This window comes from Copidosoma floridanum, unplaced genomic scaffold (genome assembly GCF_036245765.1).
Source record: "Copidosoma floridanum isolate Cflo_tuat_1 unplaced genomic scaffold, Cflo_Japanese_pri ptg000015l, whole genome shotgun sequence".
In the NCBI taxonomy this organism is placed as follows: domain Eukaryota; kingdom Metazoa; phylum Arthropoda; class Insecta; order Hymenoptera; family Encyrtidae; genus Copidosoma; species Copidosoma floridanum.
The window spans coordinates 3,987,268-4,010,237 of record NW_028321892.1 but is presented as its reverse complement, the minus strand read 5'-3'; the positions used below and the strand labels follow the sequence as shown (position 1 = coordinate 4,010,237).

At 33.9% G+C, this 22,970-nt stretch overlaps 1 protein-coding gene across 4 annotated transcripts in view; it reads right to left on the bottom strand.

The window, feature by feature from the left end:
* Positions 1-22,970, bottom strand: part of Gbeta13F (guanine nucleotide-binding protein subunit beta-1) — a 358,024-nt gene that overhangs the window by 232,413 nt on the left and 102,641 nt on the right. For 3 of the 4 annotated variants that reach the window (XM_089592292.1, XM_089592290.1, XM_014353804.2), the window contains exon 3: positions 15,783-15,928. In XM_089592292.1, the coding sequence (XP_089448418.1) occupies positions 15,783-15,928 (146 nt within the window). Of the gene's footprint in view, positions 1-15,782; positions 15,938-22,112; positions 22,161-22,970 lie in introns of those variants that run through there. The other variant, XM_089592291.1, reaches the window with a different exon arrangement.

The window sequence follows — 22,970 nt, the reverse complement described above, 5'->3', positions numbered from 1 at the left end:
GAGAAAGCAGCCGCCGAACAGCGTGGTGGCGGCGGGGCAGAACCATACCCCATTCATGCTCTACCACATGAAATGCAGGCGTAAGAGTGAAAGTATACATGGGGGCGGGGAGAGAGGCTATAGGAGAGACAGCAGCGTAGTTTAGGCTGATGTTCTTGTAGCTCGGAGGCCTGGTAACACATGCTCACGAGTTTAAAACCTGGTCTTTACTCGCTTCACTCGCACCTCTCAAAATGTAATTTTTATAAGTGGTTATTTTCAACTGTGGTCCAATGATTCTAAAGCCATGTAGAATATCAGTCCTGATTGCTGTACAAGTGATTAATATTACAACACGATCTAAGGCAGTTATTCATTATACTAATGATCATGGCATGCATATGAATAGAACCACAGCAATGCAAAGCCACATAGGACCTGTATAAGATCATAGGTGTCTGTAAAAAAAAATAAATAAAAAAAGGGAAAAAAAAATGAGGCAGCAGCCAAGCATGCACTAGATTAGATTGTACTTTCTTAACTAATTATGAGTGTAGCGCTCATGATTTTTTAAAAGCCCAATAAAACTTAAAAGGTAAAAAGTCTAATAAATTTTTTTTCAGATTTTCTATCAATAAAGGACTCCCTCAAGAAATAATATTTTTTCAACAATAAAATCAGTCTAACGAAATGAATTTCGTCTTTCGGTTAGCTAAAAAGTAATTTTTTTTAAACAGTTTTCAATTCTTCCGACACTTAAAGATAAAGTACAAATATTAATACGTGTTTGTTCATCATAAAATAACAGGGAAAAAAAGCTTAATAACAAAATTTTCAATACGCAAAGTTACTATATATTTGTGTTCATTATTGGTTTATATTGACCTTATACAATACGAACAATAATGTTATACTAACAAACAGTAATACATGGCCTCTAACATACGTGACCTTTAATCATTCGTTTCTTCAACATAAACGTTTCTTTGACAACTAACAACGTTAATTTTATTACTAAGTTTTACTTTAGAGGTCAAATATAAATTTATTTAAAACATTTTTCATCGTATTAAAATTTTTACTTCTAAAATAATACTAAATAAAAAAAAAAAATTTAAGCTGTCACAGGTACATGAATTTGAAAAAAAAATTAATAAAAGGTCATGGTTTATTAAAGACCATGTATTACTGTTAGTTATGAAGATTTTTCCTTCTGTAGATGGCGCCGTTTCAAATTACTGTATGAAGATAATAAATGACTTGTCGACTTTAACGAACAATACTGTAATAACTAATTATCAACCAATTTGCAATCTGATGTATCTTTTTATTAAAACGTTTGGCTTACTCAATTTTTCTCCTAAAAGGGATTATTATGTAAGCAGTTCCAGCGATTAATTGGCCTAATATCCTCATCTGGTTGACAGAGAAAATGAGCGAAGTGTTTAATTGTGGCAAAGCTGTTTCAATTATGGTTTGATAAATACAAGCATTTCAGAAGTGGTAAGAATGCATTGAAGCTCTAGAAAAGATCCACTGATACCTTCCTTAAATCATTAAGATTCAAAATAACTTTTCATTAAATAAATAGTGTTGTTTTCTTTTGCTATAGTATCTTGTCATTTAATTTAACTTAATGCCTTAATAGTAGTCACTGCAAGAGATGTTACATTATTATATTAATATCAATTACAGTGTCTGAAACTGCTAAAATTATGTTTTTTGAGATTCAAATCTGAAAAGCAGAATACTCGAAAACGCTTGTACCAAGTCTACAATCAAAACATCAAAAATTGGAGGGTTACCATTTTACTTGTTCAATTTGACAACTTATTTATAATTAAGACATATTCAAGTATCATAATCTACATAACTTCTCGCTCTAGGATTTTTCAAGTTACATTGCGAATGACTTATCGACTAAAAGGACAAGTGTTGCATCAAACAGTTACCAAACAACTTGTGAGTCTATGTTTCTTTCTAAAGATAAAGCTCTATAAATGACAAAATACTGAAGCAAAAATAAAACATTAATAATATAATAAGAATATTAATGTAATTTAATGTGAAAGTTATTTTTAACCATGTTGATTTAAGAAAGGTATTAGTACTGGCTCTCTTTTTATGCTCCAATTTATCTTTACCACTTCTAAAATGCCTTTATTAATGACACTAGAACGAGAAAAGCTTGGTCACAATAAAATCCTTTAGTTGTTGCCTCTGTAAATCAGATAAGGATGTTAGACTATAAGTGGTTGGATGTGGAAGACAAATTTGACAGGCTGATATTTTAAAAATTACTTACAACAAATCTACAATAAACAGATACATTACAAATATTTTGGTAGCTATTTACTGTTATATTTGTTGTTTCAGATTACAAGTCATTTATAATAATCATAATGTAGACTCATAAAATCATGACTAATGTACATCATTTAAAACATAATGAGCTCAAAGGGATTCTATGTGCAGATTCCGCACTCTATATAACCGCAGCCTAACCTTTGCATCATTTAACCCTACAGCTTACAGCAGTTATAGCAGACGCAATTACGCGCACGCATGGGTCCGGTATACCTGCGAACGATATCATCGATATCTTGCAACTTACCAACTCAGCTGAATGACAATATGGCAACGCCGTGCGTTTAAGCAGTCACACCATTGCCTTTTGGCCCCTATAGAGGTAGTTTGGAACGTATTTTTTATCACCTCCCATTTAAAAGCTATTTGCCCTAAAAAAAGAACGGAGTCGTTTCAGAATAAGTTGCTCTTTACGGAAATTTCCGGAAATTCCTCTGTTGCATATTAGCCTACTCAATTTTTATGAGGTCAAATCTGATTTCTGAAAAAGGAACTAGCTCTCTTTAAGTATGGTAAATTTTTTTTTACCCATGAAATTTAACCTAATAAAAATTGAGTTTATTAACTTCTGCATAAGTGGCAACACTTGCACCATTAACTAAGCCAATTACTTCTGGTAGTTTGTTGTGATGCAAGAATCCGATTTAAATTGCAAGTAAAACTGTAAAAAAAATATACGCACAGACCTTATAAACAAATTATTATCCTTTATTATTGAAGGTGTTGGATACAGTGCAAAAATTAATTTAGATACATACATGTACGCACTTTGTTAAATTTTATGTCTGTATACTAAATACGCTATGGCCGCAGTCACGTAAATATTTTGTAACATAGTTTAACCAACGTACAGCTAAGAACCACGGTTTATATAAAACATGGTATGCGTTCTTAATAAATACGTTTGAAGAATGTTTATAGATAAGTACTGCTTATTACAAGCAGGAAGTCCATGGAGCTAAATTACGTTAAGAAACAAAGAGAAGTTAAAGGTGAATAGACAATAAGTTGTTCTCTCTAGTACTCTTGGAAAGCAAAGGCATTAAAGAGACCGGCATAGAAAGTACTTCGAAAAAGCTGCCAGCTGTGAATTTTATAGCCCCAAGGATGTAAAAAAAGTACCAGTTCTAACTCTCACAGAAATTAAAAAACATTACGGTTTGCCGAGATCCAAAGTGTTTTCCTTATATTTTGTTTCCACAAAAAGTTTTGTTAGTATATAAAAACTGCTACCAGCAGTAAAATTCTTCTGTATTCATAATTACAAGAGTATTATTGTTATTTTCATCTGCTTATTTATATAAGTTAAACCTAGCTATAGTTGTGAAAGTTAACACCAGCACTTATAACTACACTGAAAAAAAACTCCGTTTAGATTGAGCACACCTATGACAATTTAGTGGTTTCGACACTAGCAGTTGATACACTGCCGAAACAGCAGGACACACTGCAACGGACAGTTAGCAGAATTACTAAAAGTGCAGAAGTTGCGCAAGACTTCTTCAATAGTTTATATTTATTTATTCTCATAAAATAATAAATTTGTTGGTCCAAGAACTATTACAAAAGTGAAATTTGGTGGACTTTAGAAGAAGTATTTGTAACTTTGTGTATAACAACATTTTTTAAGGTTGGTAAAGTAGTACAAATTAATATGGCAGTGTATATTACCTGCAGTATGAGTGTACATTGAATTCGTATTAAAAAAAGGATAAAAGATCCACGCAGTGACGGCTCAGCTGCTCGGTGAAGAGTTATACTTACGTACACTACATAGTTGTACCTTTGCATCTATACACTGCTACAAAATAATGTAGGTACAGATATTTCTAAAGTAGTGTATGTAAGAAAATTTACTTGCTGAATATATGGTCATATATGATGGATTATCGTTGTATTTTACAGCTGCTGACATCGATGATGGAATTTTTAAGGATTTAGATACATGCATAATGGATAATTTTTCGACAAAAAAGAAATTGAGTACAAAAAAGCCTCATTTAACCGTACAAACCAATTCATCGCTGCCCTCCTCTCTTTACAAATAATACATAAGATCCTGATATTACTAATGAGAGTGGCAGTATTGATGCACATGAGCAAAGTATCGCATCTATGTCTATTCTTGAAAGTAGTGAAATAGAAAATACTTAGTGGGCTTTAGTGGACTGAAATGGGAGCGGGTCTGCCAGTCTGCAGAAAGCCAGACTCCATGTAATCTTGCCCTAATTGTTCACTTTTCCTTTTTCGCAAGCACCACATTTAAATTTTTTTGTAATTCAAGCGTTTTATAAATTTGTCCTCCATGATTATAATTTATTTCATACATCGATAAAGATTAACAACATACACAACGCGACGTGTTTATACTTCTTCGGAGCAATCTAACCACTACCTACGTATGAAATAATAATTACAGGCCATATTCAGTCAGTTTATAGGCACTATATAGTCGTTAGACTATAAGTTTCGCATATACTGGCCGGAAAGGTACCTGGTAACACGACCCATACGGCCCGTGAATATTCTTTCCGGTGAACATAAACGGGCCGTACACTACCTTCCAGCTTACGGAATCTTTTTCGGATCGGGAATCCAATTCTTTCTCACTCCCCCACCTCTCTCAGCCATCACTCATAATTTTGAGGTCCCCCCACGGGTTTCGAACCCATGACCTCCTAAGTATCTCTGGCTATGAGGATAACACGTCAACCACGAAGCCGTTAAAGCTTTAAGAAAAATCATGTTAAGATTATAGATTACCATAACCAATTAAAACAATAAAATCTGAAGATCTTAAGAAAATGAGACTGCACTTGAGCTAGAAAAAAAATTTCAAGGATCTTTTTGTTAAACTAAATACTTATCAAAATTAATTTTTGAATGAAATAATGAATAATTTTATAAATAATTTAGTAGGTTCTGGAAAAACATATTTATATAAGACGTTTATTTTTCAATCTTTGTTCAAAAAGAAATAATTTATATATATGGCGTTGACAGACATCATTTCAATTTTATGACTTAAAGGGATGACAAGTCATACAACATTTTAATTACTATCTTATATTCAATAATTATTCATTTCCATGGAAACACTTGAAAGTTTTGAAATTGAAAAATAATATTCAGTGTACAGATTTACAATTTTCATTACTATTAATAGACATAGAAAACGGAACCATACATTCTTTTAAAAATCCTCAGAGATGGAAAACTTATCACGTTTGTTACCAAATTTATACGGAGGGTATAAATAGCTGTCTAAACAAAGTAATTCTAACAACTCATATATTTTCTTATACAACGAACTTTCATATATTTTAAGTGATAAAATTTTAAATTTCATAGAAGGGACAGAACATACTTCTTACAGTGTAGATTATGCAAAATATAAAGGTTAAGATGGCACTAATATAAATATAAACATAAATTTTCTAATAAAAACTCTAGATAATGTACACGAAGGATTACCGCCACATGTTTTAAACTTAAAAGTAGATGCTATTGATATGTTGATAAAAAACTCAAGTATATCCGATGGCTTGTGCAATGTCAACAGACTACGTGATATAAAATTATTCAAACATCATTTAGAAGTAGAAATAATAACAGGTCAAAAATTTGATGATAAAGTTTTCATACCAAGAATCACTTTGAATAGTGGTAATAATTAATCCTTACCGTTTATTATAAACAAAAAATATTTTTCAGTAGTTTGAGCTTTTTCTATAACAACCAATAAATCACAAGGTCAAAGTTTCGGTAAATTAGGATTTTGGTACAAAAGACCTTAGAGTTTTCTCATGGTCAACTGTACGTAGTGGTATCAAGATTTAAAAATCTTAAAAATATATTAACACAAAATGAATTAGAGAATCAAGCAAACATTAGAAACATTGTATGGCAAGAAATTTTTAATCGTAACAAATTTGTTTTTTTTTCTGTCTAAGTTTATTCCCTATAATTAATTTTTTTTTCTTTAAGGAACTCAGTTTCAAAATATATAAAATGCATCTTCAAAATTAGACTTTTCACAAGGAAAAACACAGAAAAAAGGCACTAATTCATTACGACACTGGTTTTTTCTTTTTTTTTTTTCAAATTATTACAAAACATTGAACAAAAAATAGAAATGCTCACGTTACAAAATTTTTCATGTATATTATAACCTTGACCTTCATCTTAAGAATCTTGAAGTTTGTTAAAAAATAATTTTCAAAAATTTAAGAATAGGATGGCCTTCCATTTCATACTTGAAATTTTAATATTGCAAAAACCGTCGTTAATTTTTATACTTAAACTTTATAATAATATAAATTTCATAATTCCATTCCCTGTGCCAAGTACTATATTCTTTCAAGTACTTTAATTCCAAGTATGTGTCGAAGTTATCTTCTACAAAACTATATATTGTATGTATATTTTGGGTTTACCGAGATATTAGAAATATCATTCAGAGAAGTAGAACTAACTGAGTTACACTTATTAATTATACGCAATTATACAACTAACAAATCCATCATTTTACAGAAATTGAGTTCTTAAATTTTCAAGTTTCAGAGATATAAAATAATTCTCTGAGGGTTAGCGTGCAGAGCACGCAGGGAGCGAAACCCCACCAGTGTATGTATACACATATATAAACTCTTAAATAATATTAAAAATTATGTTTATGTTACAAAATTTAATCTTGAACTTAATGCTGCAGCAAGCTGGAATCTTCACATTGGCGAAAAAAATAAAAGCATTTAGTTAGCCAAATTTTAACACTTAATTTATAAAAATAAAACATTTCATATATATTGTAACGGGCGGTCAATACTCAAACGCCGTTTACACTCATCTAGACTGCGCGAGAAAGAAAGGCCAGAGAGAGAGCAAGAGGGAAATGGATCGCGATAATGCGTGCGAAAGAGAGAGAGAAAGGAGAGACAAGCGTCTTGATATGAGTATTAGCGAGGCACGCTCTTGGCCATCAGGCCAGAAGGTATTAGGTATAGGTAGTGAAAACACGTGTGCGTCTCTCGCCCGCTACGTTTGTCAAGCCACGAGAGGACAACCTCGCCATCGCCTCGCCCGCTCCTGCAGCTACGTACCGTCGACGAGAAGGCTTACCGAATAGACACCAGGTCGAATATTCCTGCTGAGAGGCCAACTGCTAGGCGAGCAGGTGCAAATAAGAGGCTGCGAAAAGCCAGGTAAGCGCAGTGCGTGCGCGAGAACCATAATAGCCGCGTAATCTCTCTCTGTGCCCGGTCGAATTATCGCTGGCCGTCGGCCCCGAGAGGAAAGCCTTCCTCGACCGTACAGGCTTTGCCGTCAACGCGATCGAACGAAATACACACACACACACACACACGCGTATGCTTTTGTACTAGTGCAGACAATATAGTTTCCGTTCTTTTGATCAGTAAATGTTTGTTTTGCTTTGCGTGAGCCTTCCTTTGTACGAAGCCCTTCCGGCTACTCTTTCCTTACAGGTTTTATCCATGGCAATCTTGGCGTCCAGAAGGGAGCTGTAAGCCGGGCATCGGCCTTATCCTGCCGCCTCCGCGGGCTCGCGCGTAAACACCAACGCGCGAGCGTCCTGAGCTGAGCCAGAGCTGAGCTGGCCCCACAGCAAGCAGACGTGAACGAGGAAAAGCGGACTCGCTGTCCGCGTTGTAACGCGAGTGGGTCTCCGTGGGTGCCCGGGAAACACAGTCCCGGTCAGAGTATCCCTCGTATTAATTTGTGGCTATCAAGGCCATAAGTGAATACGGACACCCCGTTACAATATGTACATGTATATATTTATATTTCTTTGTCGTTTTATTATTATTATATAAAAATAAAAATGGTCAATTTAGAGAAGGAACCGGTGCTTTTAACAATTAACTTTTACAATACTCGGGTTATACCACGTAAGGTTAAACAAATCTTCGTATTTTTTTCAATTTAGTTTACCACTGTCACTTATGCTTAACATATAAAAAAATTTATTTAAAAAATATTTCCAGACACTAAAAATATTTCTAGAAATATTGAAAAAAAATTTTTATTTTTTTTCTTTATGTTTTAAAACGTTTCTAATTATTTGAGATTTTTAGAATACAAAGATAAAAATTTCATGATTTTGCGAACTAAGTTGAAAATATGTGCTTAAGTTCATCGAGTTATGATTAAGAACTTGAAAAATTTCTTAATTAGAACATGTACACGTGTTATACATTTCACTCAAATGGTATTTCAAAATATACTTAAAAATACCCGGTACGTTACAAGGTATATAAGACTACATGAACAAACTTTCATATGAAACTGACTTCATTTTTAACACTAGTGAATTAAAAATACAACATTAGTGAAGTGGCGCAGGCATGCTCAGTCTTAACAGTAAAATTCGTTTTCTGAAGTAAGAAACTTACTGCTACTACCGTTTGAAAATGTAAAAATTCAATTTTAATTACAAGACTTAACAAATCGAACTTAGTATAGTAAAGACCTTATAAATTTATTCTTTTCCTAAAACATTAGATACTTATATAATAAAACCTAGAAATAAATTATCATACGTAAAGAGATACATTTAACTAAAATTTATTTTTATGTACAACACACACTAATGCAACATACTTTGACTCACAGACAGTAGGTAAACCACGGTCGAAAGATCTAAGGCATGCTCACCTTATAAATATATTTTAGGATTGTCCATCAACATACAAAGGATATACTGCTAATTCCAAGCAGCAGACCCCGAGCATTGGAGCTTATCTGAAAAAAAGAGATGTTTAGCACAGATCGCTTTTCCTACGTGAGTTTTACCACCTTTATTAGAAATAACAAGACTATTTTCCAAACCTCCTATAAAGCAGCCCCGTAATCATTACTCAACTTCCTTTGCAGAACATCTCTTTATATTATTTTCAAGATATTTATCGAAAACCTTCCAGATGTGGTAAGATACAATTAAACATATTTTTTTCCTAATTTACGATAAATCAAACAGTTTTTTAAGGCTTGGTAAAATTAAAACGCAAAACTTATTCAGACTAAATTATACTTATGCATAATCTATTTGTAGGGGGGTTGCATGTGGAGCACACAAGGGGAGAAGAGCCTTACTATTATACATATAAAATAACCAATGTCACTTTCATCCCCATTATCTCCAAAAGACGCACAAGAGATGGAAGTTTTTGGTATAACATGCACCTTAAGTGCTGAGTGAGGAAAAGTAGTTATTTAATGTGGCGGCTACATATCATGCCATATTGTCAAAAAACCTTGAAATATATTTTTTTTACGTAATGATCTATGAAGCCCTCCCGTCTACAAATTGTAGACACGTTTTAAGTCACGCGATAACTTAACATCTTTAGTTTGCTTTCAAATACTGAGCTGCAAATAGTTATCAGTAGTTCATCAAGTTTTTGCAGCTAATATTACAAATTTGATAATTTATTTGTACGTAGCATACATGCACCTATAGCCTCAATTATCTAGAAACTAAGTAAATTCTTATTATACCCTAATGAAACGGTTTAATGTCATTCTCAGCCACTTAAAGCGTTACTGGGACCTAGTTGTAAATGATTATTTATTATTTTTCATGTCTTGACAAAGCCTGATCTAAAATACTGTTTGTTATCACACTGAAAAAAAATGTCAAAATAAAATCGTGTGTATCGTTGCCTCATTGAAAATATGGTACAGAATTGTTTCTGAATACTTTTTTAGTGATTTATCAGGAGTATAAGCTTTTCTTATACCTAACAAAAAGCTGCTTGTACCTAACCCTAAGAAAAGCCCCTTCGCAGTGCAGTATCATCTTTTTTTTACCACTGTAAGTATTTTAATGTGTGTGTGGATTATAATGATTTTATAGAACCTTACTAGCTCTCATCACGAATGATTTAAATTGATAATTTTATAACGAAGAAATGACAAGTCTTATGAATCAAGCTATTCAGTGCTTGAAACTGCCATGATGTGTGACTGTGAAAAACTAATACTAAATATACATTTATGGACAGATTTATATGTATAAATAACTAATTTGTATTGGAGCTGTTGTACCTTGAAATCAGCTACATGATAACTTATGTGTACGCGTTATAAATATTACTTGTAATCTAAAATTGTACGCTTTAAGAATGACTATCCAATTTACATAGCTGTGCGTCGAAATAGTATTAATCCAAAATTGCACCTCATTACACAGCTGACACCACCATCAAGGATCAAGATCTTCAAGGGCTAAAAGGCCCCTGCCAGGCAATGTGAAATCACTCAGTCTTTAGCTACGAGTCCGACACTTTGGCTAGAGAGCTCAGATCTTTAAAGTGTCATTAAAATAGCTTTATAATAAATGTTTACACATATACTTATATAAATTACATATATATTATTTCTTATCTTCATATTCTATATAATTATCCAGCAAGGTGGGCGGCGATGAGGCTAATACAGTTTCCTTTTTATTAAATTTTTATTAAACAAATACTGAAAAGCGACTCGGTTTTTTTTCATTCTCTTCATTATAACTTTTTTCCTTGCGGTCGAATTTGAAAAACAGCCAGAGATAATTTGTTCCTTATTTGATTATCCATCGATCTGCGTTGGATTGATAATCGCAAACCGTTTATAACGGAAAATTCCGTTCAGACAATACTAAAACTAAAATTCCCCCACTTTATAGAAGAAGGAGAAGCATTGTACCAGGTGGGAGAGAACCAAGGCGATGAGCGAGCAAGGATTAGTGTAGAGCGGCAGTTCCAGCAAGGAGTTGATGGTAAGTGGTAGGCTCGTACCCTATCGCTCACTATCCTTCTCTGTAACTCTACCAAAAACAAGCAAATATTGATATCATATAAGGCGAGCGTTAGTTATTATCGTAAAAGATAAAGTTACTTGTAATAAATTAATATTCTTAAATTTTAATAAATTAAATAATTAACCCTAATTTGGGAGTTTGTTTATTGTACGTTTGCTTTTGGCAAAAATACGTACATATGAATGTAGTAGAGATAACTTTCAGGCTCGTACCCTGAATGTTTTTCTCCTACCCATATGTTTGTATCTCCTTATTGTCCTTTTGAACAGAAATTATACATCACTATATTGTGATTAAAATCAGTATACTATACTGACGAGAAAGGACAACATCGGGAGTAGCCAATCATCCGGAGGAGGAATCAATTCAAAAAACAGAAGATAAGTACCGCTGATAGGAATACCAAAATACCCACGAAACTGTTCACGTTAAAGTACTAGCATTACTGACACTAAGAACGTTTCACTCCTCTCCTTATCACTTCTTAATCATTTCATAGAAATTATGATATACATTAATTATTTGTAGTATAAGTCATGCTCCGTGTTTGATACCAAGATAATTTATATTTATGTACTTCATCTCATATTTAAATGAGATAGTATAAATACGTCAAATTTAAATTTGTACATTTCCATGTAAAGTTTCTTCTATACAACACACACACATAAGTATCAATCCACATCTCGGTATAATAGTTAACAAGGCCAAGGCCGTTTCAATTCCAAGAAGCTCATCAGCAAGGTATGCCGTTGAACTAAATTAATACAACAGTAAATAAATCTCCAAGGTGTGCAACAACCTTGAAGAAGCTATAAAAGCTTATACGTTTTTCCGCAAAGTTACAGTGCAAAAATGCGCGAAAATCTTCATTTTTAATTTTAATTTTTAATCACTCATAACTTCAACATTTTTCAACCAAACTGATTCAAATTTTGTGATTTGATAGCTTTTGTATAGGTGTCAAGCTATGCACAAGGCTTTTGTTGTCAAGTTAAAAATGACGTCACAAAACCATAATCAATTTTTAAGCGTAAAAAGCTCTCCTGATCGAAAAAAAAAAATAGACCAAAAATTTTGAACGGATGTTGTTAAGAATAATAAAACCTTTTATATATATAAAAAAAAAATTTTTTTCTCAATTTTGACCCTTTTTAAAAAAAAAACGATTTTACCATATCAACAATTGAAAATTACTCGGTCGGTTTCAACGTTAGGATAACGAAACTAATTACATCTAAAAGAGCTTAGTTTTATACAAATTGAAAAAAAAAAATTAGTGTGATACGTTGTTTTTACAAATTGTTATCAACAAATTAGCGTTTTTTTTAACAATTTTGTTCTCGTGCGTCATTTTAGCTGGAAAAATTTTTTTACTACTTTTTACAGTGTTCTTTTATGACTATCTACTACTCATTAATTTTTCAACCAACAATATTTCCTGTGAAAATAATTTTTCTTTGCACTACTTTACCCATGATACTGAAGGCCGTACGGCATCTGGGCGTGAACGCATATTCTGCGCGCCCTTTCTTCTTAATACCGTGTTCATTGATCCTGCTGCAATTTTTCAACGAATTACATTAACAATACCCAACGAAAATGATGTAAGAGAATGCCTTCAATATAAATTAAGTAACTACCCACTATCGTTGTTTGACGACACCGGAAAGAGAAAAACGACCAAATCCAAATTATATTATTACTTAACACCAGTCCCATTTACTCCAGAAAATGAAAATAGCATTTATGTTATCGACGGAGGTTTTCTATTGCACAGAGTCGTATGGCAGAAGAAAAAAACGTATGCTGAAATCTAATCTCAATATAAGCAATATATGAAGAAATATTACACAACTCGATCTATTACAATATTTAATGGTTATCCCTATCATGGTTCAAAACACACAAAAACGGCAGAACGTATCAAAAGAATGCAATCAACAGCATGTCCAGATTATAAGTTTGATGCTTTTATGGTACCTCCTGTTGATCAATCGGAATTTTTATCAAATGAACACAAAGAAAAATCGTTTATTTCCATGTTAATTGATAAATTAAACAAAGCAGATTTTGTAGCGCGCCAAGCGCCCGGTGATGCAGATTCATTAATAGTCCATACAGCGATGCAAGAAAGTATACATTATAATTCCGTAACAATTGTCGGCAAAGATATCAATCTGCTTATTATTTTTACTCAAATCGCTAATTTAAATAGCAAAGTATTTTTTTAAAAACCTGGAAAAACATCAACAGAGCCGCAATTGTATGATAGCAATAGCTTTAAGTATCCGCACTAACGCAATTTGATAGCCCTTATTCACGTATTTTGCGGTTGCGACACTACATCTGCATTGTTTAAAATTGGAAAAGGAAAAATTATTAATGTTTTAGACAAAGACAAAGATCTACGAATTGTGTGTCAAGTGTTTTATAACGACAAAGCATTCCCTAATTACATTAATTAGGCGGGACAAAAACTTATTCAAGCATTATATGGTGGCTCGCTGCAAAAAGAAACTAAATGAATTCCGATTTTAGATATTCAAAAAAATTTCTTCAAACAAAAATGTTCACATAGCTTTATTGCCACCCACAGAAGGTGCAGCCCGCGAACACTCTTGCAGGATATACTACCAAATAAGAGAGTGGCTTCAAACCAACTCGGGACTCGACGTTGAAAAATGGGGTTGGAATATAACCAAAAACGGACTTCTTCCTGTGAAAACACTGCAACTACTGATACCTGATAAAATGTTAAAACAAGTTGCGTGCAAATGTAAAAAAGGATACAGTGAGAGATGTAGTTGTAAGAAAAATGGTATGCACTGCACAACAGTATGCAAATATTGCGAAGGAAAAAACTGTGCAAATATAAAAGAAGCAGTCACATCATTGACTGATGATGAGGGAGTTGTAGAGCAAAGCACACTTGAATCTGAGAACAATGAAAATGCCAGCTTAGTAGAAACAATAATTGACGATGACTCAGATGAGGTATTATTTGCAAATATTGACGACGTAACAGATAGCAACAGCGACGATAGTCCAGCTACGAAAATACGAGAAACATAAGTTAAAGTATGTACACGTATCTACGTCAGCCGATAATCATAAAAGCACGTTATAATTTTTTTGTAAAAATGACAAAAATGTGAATAAATAACATTATGCAAAGTCATATGATAATAGAACATGTCTTTATGGTACCTTTATGTGCAACTGGACGTATGGCCTCCGGTATCATGGGTAAAGTAGTGCAAGGAAAAATTTTTTTTACAGGAAATATTGTTGATTGAAAAATTAATGAGTAGTAGATAGTCATAAAAGTACACTGTAGAAAGTAGTAAAAAAATTTTTCCAGCTAAAATGACGCACGAGAACAAAATTGTTAAAAAAAACGCTAATTTCTTAATAACAATTTGTAAAAACAACATATCCCATTAATTTTTTTTTTTAATTTGTATAAAATTAAGCTTTTTCAGGTGTAATTAGTTTCGTTATTCTAACGTCAAGACCGACCAAGTAATTTCCAATTGTTTATATGGCAAAATCGTTTTTTTAAAAAAAAGGGTCAAAATTGAAAAAAAAAAAAATTATTTTTCGGATGTAAAAGCTTTTATTATACTTAACAACATCTATCTCAAGTTTTTGGTCTATTTTATTTTGTTATCAGGAGAGCTTTTTACATTTTAAAATTGACTACGGTTTTGTGACGTCATTTTCAACTTGATAACCAAAGCCTTGTGCGTGGCTTGACACCTATACAAAAGCTATTAAATCCTAAAATTTGAAGCAGTTTAGTTGAAAAATGTTGAAGTTATGAGAGATTGAAAATTAAAATTAAAAATGAAGATTTTCGCGCATTTTTGCACTATAACTTTGCGGAAAAACGGTTTGCGATTATCAATCCAACGTAGATCGATGGATAATCAAATAAGGAACAAATTATCTTTGGCTGTTTTTCAAATTTGATCGCAAGGAAAAAAGTTACAATAAAGAAAATGAAAAAAAAACCGAGTCGATTTTCAGTATTTGTTTAATAAAAATTCAAGCACACACTTTGGGTGGACAAAACTGTTTTTTTCATTAATAATTTGATATTTCAAGACGATTAAAACAGGTTCCGCGTTATTATCCGATTTTGACCTGATTGACTATTTAATGATGCCTCGCCTACCGGGTTGAAGAGTTTCTTATAATATACACTTATTTTGGTACCTTATGCTTTGTCTTGCCAAATTAAAAAAATTGGTTTCGATACGTTTTGACATTATTTTTAACGTCTGGCCCTATCGCATCCACGCTAAAACTTAATGTATGATGTGATGTTATTTTCTGATACAATAAATTGTATTGATAATTTTCTCATTCGGATTTGTTAACTCTTTTACCAGAGGAACAGAAAAAACTTATGATCACTAAACTTTTTAATAAATGGTAAGAGATCACGTCAACAATGAACGCTTCTGTAAGATTCTCAGATTCTTAGTAATGCAATATTTTTAACACTTTAAACAACATCCAACATCATTATTCCGTGATAATAGATACTTAAGTATTTTTTGTTGTTTAACTATAGACAGAACTGTACTGCAAAAAAAATTATAAATACCTGGAATCACTGCCCCAATGCATGGCATATATTTTAGCTAAATGGCCACGAAGAGTGCGTCTTGTACGCATTTGTATCCGTCCAATCGGTTCCATGCTAGTGGTTGCTTGAACCAAATTTGTATCACAAGCATTTTTTCTAGCATCCTGAAATGATACCACAGGATTAAATTATAGAAATTGTGTTATAAAAAAATACATTGAGGCTTCCGTACTATAAAATAATACTTGACTCAATTCAATTCGAGGAAAAATAAACAACAAAATTCAAGAATAAAATTTGTAACCCGAAGAACACACCTTGAGGCAGATAATATTGTATTAAACTAAAGTATTGAGATTTTTAGCACCAACTCAACATATTCAAATGAAAATTACTGTCTGCAAGTATAAGAAATGCTCACGGGTTGGCTCATATCTTTATTGTTTGATAAAGGACGACCTAAAGCATAATTGTTTCAACACTCTAAAAGAGTTTTAGGAGAAAAGAACAATTTTTTTTTTCCGTTACTAAAAATATCTTGATAGCATCGTTAAACTTTCCATCCTACGCGATTTTCCGTCCTCCAAACGATCGTTAATTGAAGTTATACTTCTATAGGCACGTTTAGCGTGAAAACTTTCTACGTAATTTAAAACGGCAACCTCCTGCACGCTAGCCAGGTATCGTGTCAACTATGTTACGAGCTATTCCGATAAGAAAAAATCTCTTACTTATTACTATGCTATGTTTTAATACTCGATTGTAATTAAAATGTTTATTTACTGTTTATTGACCAATATGATAAACTTATAAATTACATGTATTAAGAAGTTAATAATTAAATTTGATGGTTTTTTTCAAACTTAGTAGCAGGTATAATACATAAATATATTTTTGTACAATACTTGTTTATAGTTTTAGTTTCTTAATTAATCATTTTAAATTGGAAAAGTTGGGTATATTTATTTAAGGAGGCTTGGGCGTTTGGTGTCGTATCTATTGAGGGGTCCCTGTGGGGTACTTGTCATACAAATGATTCTTTGTAATAGCTTTTTTATCATCATTTTGATTATACACATGTGTGAACAAAAAAGCAATTATACGCGGAAAAGTCATTGGGAAAATCGATATTGAAAAATTTATTAGTTTTCCCGAGGTACCTTGTGTAAAGATGACGGCCCTGCCACGATAAAGCTGACAACACTGTACTCTCTTGCTCTCATCTGCTATTATATACCTATACTAGAGTTAGACTTAAATTTTCATGCTTGTATGTTTATGAATGTACAGCGCATGCGCACTTACAGTACCTGAAAAAAACAATTCTCATGTTCGATGTTTTCCTCGCTATTTTCTCAAAATTTAACGTGTTGATCCTATTATTTTTCTCAAATAATAGATTCTTTATACTTTCAAGTACATGTACCAATTTGATGTGTGGGCCCACAGCTTTTTAATGCGGTACGGTAGTCTATTGAATTTCGGGTTCCGTAAGGTTTCGTGTTAAAATGACAAATTTTCACAAGCGATTTTCTCGAAAATAAATGAGTTGACCTACCTACTTTGTTTTCCTAAAAAGATCTACCAAACTTTATTTATATAATCTCTGAATTTCACACCTAGCCAGCATTTCATTCAAAATCGCCCAAGCCTCCTTAAACGCTCAGACTGTGACGCTATGCATGAAGGGCAAACGAGGCATGCCTTGTCAATACGTATTGATGAATATGTTGAATCTACTTACAATAATAAGAGCTCGACTGGTTTTAGTGAAGCTCACATGCACATTTTACAGATTTAAAGTTATATTTATTAGAAACAATAGAGATTGTAACAACACAGAGACAAAACAAATTCGTAACTAATAATTAACTCAATTTTCCTCTTTCAGCAGTAATAGATAATGCCGTTAGTAACTATATTTAATAAGACGCTTCTTATATTTACATTCTTCATCTTACCGTTCGATAGAGATAATTTATCTATATTCACCTTATCAATTTTATATGTGAATATTGTTGATCCTACCGTTTTTTTATTCACTGTACATCGAACCCCTGACAATAGCGTAACTGCCGAAACAGCTGTCAGCCTTACTTATAGCAAGAAATAAATTGTGAGACAAAGTAAAAGTTTTTAATTATTATTAATAAACCCAGTTAATAATAATTTTTTAATTTAAAACGTTTCACTGAAGTCTAAGCGAGAACTCAGTTGAACATTTTTCTACCACTACGCTAATAACATTGCGAACATCACGCTCGCATCTGTCACATATACTCACACACGCATTTTCAGTCTCATAAATAATACCTACAATTTATGAAACACATATAAAAGTCTAAGAAAAAATATCGTGCAGTACCGCTTTACCTTAAAAAAGGTAGTATTACATACTAATATAATATATGTAGCTTAACTCAAAAAATCACGTCATTGAAGAATAAAAAAAAAATTTTTTTAATGAGACACAATAAAAATGTCATAATTGATCGATAGAAGCCTGTAAGAATGAACCAATAGTGAAAAAAACATGTAAGCTTTTGAAAAATCTAATAAAAAAATAGTTTACTTACAAACTAAAACTGAAAATAAATATAATACAAAAATTTATTTATGTATTATATCTGCTACTTTAAAAAAGTTTGTAAAGTTAAAAAAAACTATTAAGTTTAATTAATAACTGTTTAATTAATGTTATTTATATTTAAATCATATTAATAAATAAACAGTAAACAAATATTTAAATTAAAGAGCTGCCGAGGCAATCAGAGGTGTGCAGACGTGTTTTTCTGGTGCTCCCATTCTCGCGTGTACAAAACCCTGCAAATGCTTCCTGCTGCGGATCCACACGCAGTAGTACTACTCCAGTATTCACAGGTAGGCTCTCAATCGCCAGCAAGGCGTTACTCGCTTCCTGGAACCTAGTGAAATGGTATAATTTCCCGCTCCTCCTCATAAACTCAATTACGACTGCCAAGTTAAATCTCTTGAAGTATCTACTTTGGTTGTTACCACCTTATCGCGTCCTGCAACATCCTGCCTCTGAGAACCTACCGTCGACTGTGACATCCAGGCCTACCCCTGAGGAAGCCATTAATTAGTGTTGACGCCATCACTATCTGGGAGAGAAATCTGTATATAGTTAGGCCTCTCTGCCATATAGTCTGCCGCATATCCGCTGCTTTACTAACGCCTGGAAGAGCACTACCTTTTAAAGGATCGATTGCTCACACTACTTTCGCTGCACAAACTACTCTCAACGCCCTGGGAACAGCCCCTGCACCCGACTTTCCTGAGTACCAGCATTGAGGGACGAAGGCCTCTTACTCTGGCTCCATAGAGTGACAGCGCCGTGGGACGGAACATAGAATTTTTGGCTCTTTTGAGCAAAGGCACTGAGGGACACGAGCTGCAGTATCCAGCTCCTTTAAGCGACGGAACCGAAGAACAGCATCTACTACACACAGCTCTTTTGGGCGACACCATCGCAAGAGAAGTACCGCATGCCCTGATTTAGTCTACGCCCAACCACTCTGTCTACCTATTAACTTAAAATAGGCAAGAATGCCGACACAATTTACACACGTCAAGGAGGAAAAAATCAACCTAATGCAACAGGTGCTTAAGTTACCAGCACAAACAGCAATATTAAAGATGCCCTCAAAGCTATGAGAGACAAAAAAAAAGAGGATCGTAACAAAAGTGACAGCCCCCTAATGGACAAAAACTAACGGCCAAGACAAATTAGACAGAGTTTAAAGCCAACTAGATGCTCTATCCACCAATGTATGTAACTTAAAGTCTGATGTCATAAACATACGGAGGTAGTTGTAGAAGAACTGAGTAGCAGAGAAATCTAATGGGATACAGAAAAAGCTGTCGTTTGCGACCATCTAAAGGAGCTTGAAAAATTTAAGGAGGCATGTTGCAGGCGGGAAATCAAAAACAACCTGGTTCTCAGGTGACTTAAAACCAATTTAAAAGAATATAAAGTGGTTATTTATAATCTCGTCCTACAGAAAATCTCACTAAACGTAAACATAGCTGACGTCACTTGCATCTCACTCAGAAATGGTGATATCTTCACTATCAGGCTCGCTACGCAGGAAGAGAAGCAGCGAATCCTATCCAAGAAGAATATGTTGGCTGACAGTGCTCTGTCCATCTCTGGTGAACTGACTAAGAGAGAGCGGGAAATAAAGAAAAAACTCACCAACCTTGCTATGGAGAAGAAATCCAAGGGAAGAGAAGTAAAAATCGTCTATCTAAAGATTTGTATTGATGGTATAGGTAAAATATGGAAGGAAGGTCAAGGTCTCATAGACGCTACACACATACAACACAATGGTTTGAATTCGCCCTTTCATGAAAGGCAACGAGCTTAAAGCGGTACAACACGTAGAGCAGAACACCGCAAGATCTAAAACACTGTATGCAGAGGTTGTAAGTCCCAGATCCACTACAATTAAAACATCAACCTTTCAGTCACTTAACTGGGAACCCCTTCACTGACTGTTGCCTCTACTTAAGCCAAAAAAAATTCACATCAGCATATGAGCACCCCTTACACCTCTACAACCAGCTACAGCTTCGTTATATTTTGGATTATCCACGACTTTTCTGATATTTCTGACGTAAAAAACAAGGAAAACATATTACACTTACACAATAGTGTTCTTTAAAATATCTTAGAAACTTGAATAACCAGCACTATTTTAACCACCCTTTTGTTTTTACCCAGCAGTACTATTCTTAACTGCCCAGTGCAAAAAGTCAAATCCCTGGGCAGAGCAAGAGGCGGCTTATGTACATTTATAAGCAATCTACTAGTATCATCTTGAACACCAACGCTAACTAGAAATTTCATAGCAACCGAGTGCAGACCTTAGCGGCAGCTTCGAATCTAGTCTCGAGAACCCACTTCTTTTCTAGAAATAAAACCAAACAACTCTGACGGTATAGTTTTCATGAGAGGAGCTTTTAATACCCGCTTGGGCCCATAAATCAAATAGATGAAGATCTGCTACGCGACTCATGCTTTATGAGCCCTAGACGCTCTTTCAACATCATTGAAATGAAGCAGGGCCAGCTCCTTAACAAGATGGAGAATCAGGTATTAACATTATGAAACATCAGAAGCAGATTCAACCCTCAGGGTGCTCCTACTTTTATCGACCACAATGGAACAAGTGTGGTTGACATGATCTGGACAAATAGCGCAGGACTGTATTTTTTCATTGACTTCAAAGTACTTAACATTGGTCAGCCCAACCATCTACCTGTCAAAGTCATACTCAACTCGGCTAATCTTTTCCACCCACAGTTACATACACCAATCAACACAATTCGAAAGCTCATATGGGAAGACTTCTTGAGTAGTACAGAATTTCTAGAAATTATGGAGAGTATCCCCCCACCTCACGATGTAGAGTTACCTTTGACATGTGACGAGCTCTTTAAGACAATCAACTCTGCAGTCAAAACATTAAACATGAAAAGTACTGTTGTGATATCTAATTCTAGCTCTATCAAGCGTAAAGACAAACCATGGTACGACAAGGACGGCCATGAAGCTAACCGTGAGCAAAGACACCAACAAAAAAGATGGGCAGTCCGAGGCAGAGTCCAGCTAAGAGACACTTTCTTAAAAGCAAGTAATAATTATTATAGTCTATATGAGTCCAAAAAAACAAATAATACAGCCCTTTAAAAGGTCTCTTAAGCAGCGTAAATAATCCTAACCTCTTCTCTGATGCTGTAAGAAAACTTGGAGTAAAGAAACATACACGATGCATTCTTTTTTCACGAGAAATTTTAATCATCCATGTACCCAGTGAAAATCCTTTCAAAAACACCTTACATAGACTGTGAAAATCCTGCCCTGTATGGAGAGATCGACTACACCAAAGTCATGTATAAAATCAATAAACTGAAAAAAAATAAGTCCCCCAGACCAGATGAAATATCCAACTCTTTCTACAAAAATCTACCTATGAACTGGATTCTACAACTGAAAAAACTTTTTAATGCGGTTCTTGGAAAAGACATACCGAAAAGCTGGTGCTCATGCCTGGTAATTCTTCTGCATAAAAAAATGCGACCAATTAGACCCCGCCAACTATAGAGGAATCTCACTCACAAATGATATATGTAAAATCTTCACGTCTATAATAGCTACTCACCTTTCCAAACGGTGCAAAAAAATTTATATATATATATATATTTATATATATATATATATATATATTAAGAATGTCAATCAGGATTTAAAAACAGATGCGGTGAAGACAGCATCTTCACTTTCCAATCTAGAGTTTGCGTAGAACTCTCCAAACCAAAAGAGAAATTTTTTGCAGCCTTTATTGACTTTCGAAGAGCCTTCGACTCAGTCATACACTCTGTTTTGTGGAGTTCCCTTTTTGCTGCAGAAGTAAGTGGAAAAATTATAAGATTACTAAAAAGCCTGTATCATCGCGCGAAGTGATCAGACAACAGAAAGCATGGAGATAACCAAAGATGTCCTTTGACATGACTCTTTAAGCCCTCTACTCTTTTCTCTACTTCTCCACGATATAAATTCATACTTCAAACAAGAAAGCCACAGAAACATAAACTCATCCACCGGTACACTACTCTTCATCGACAACCTCACATTGCTTTCTAACAACCCAATAGATGTGCAAAGCAAACTCGACACGCTAACCAAGTACTGCGATAATAAGGTGCTGGACGTCTAGAAAGGGAAGTCAGCTATACTTTAATTTAATAACTCTGGGCGTGCTCGCAAATGCAGAAGTATTTAGTATAAAGGTACCTCTTATTAGTTGGTAAATAAATATACTTATTTAGGCACTACTTTTACTACTTCTGGATTTTTCAAGAAAAACTGTGACAGGGTATTAACTAAAGGTAAATCAGCTCTAGGTGCCATCTGGTAAATTCTCTGCTCTGTACGTAGTTATGAGCTGCAATCAGCCAAAAAATTCTTCTCGTGAGTTATTGCTTAAACAGTTTTGTACGGAGTTGAAATCTGGGCAATGAACTATGCACAGATGCTCGAACAAATTTAAACGACCTTCCTAAAAAGATACCTGCAATTACCTACGAGCACTCTTGGCTACTTGCTAAGGCTGGAAACAGACAGCACATAATGATGAATGAAGTTGCCTCAAAAATGCTTAACTATTGGCGTAAGATTTTAAA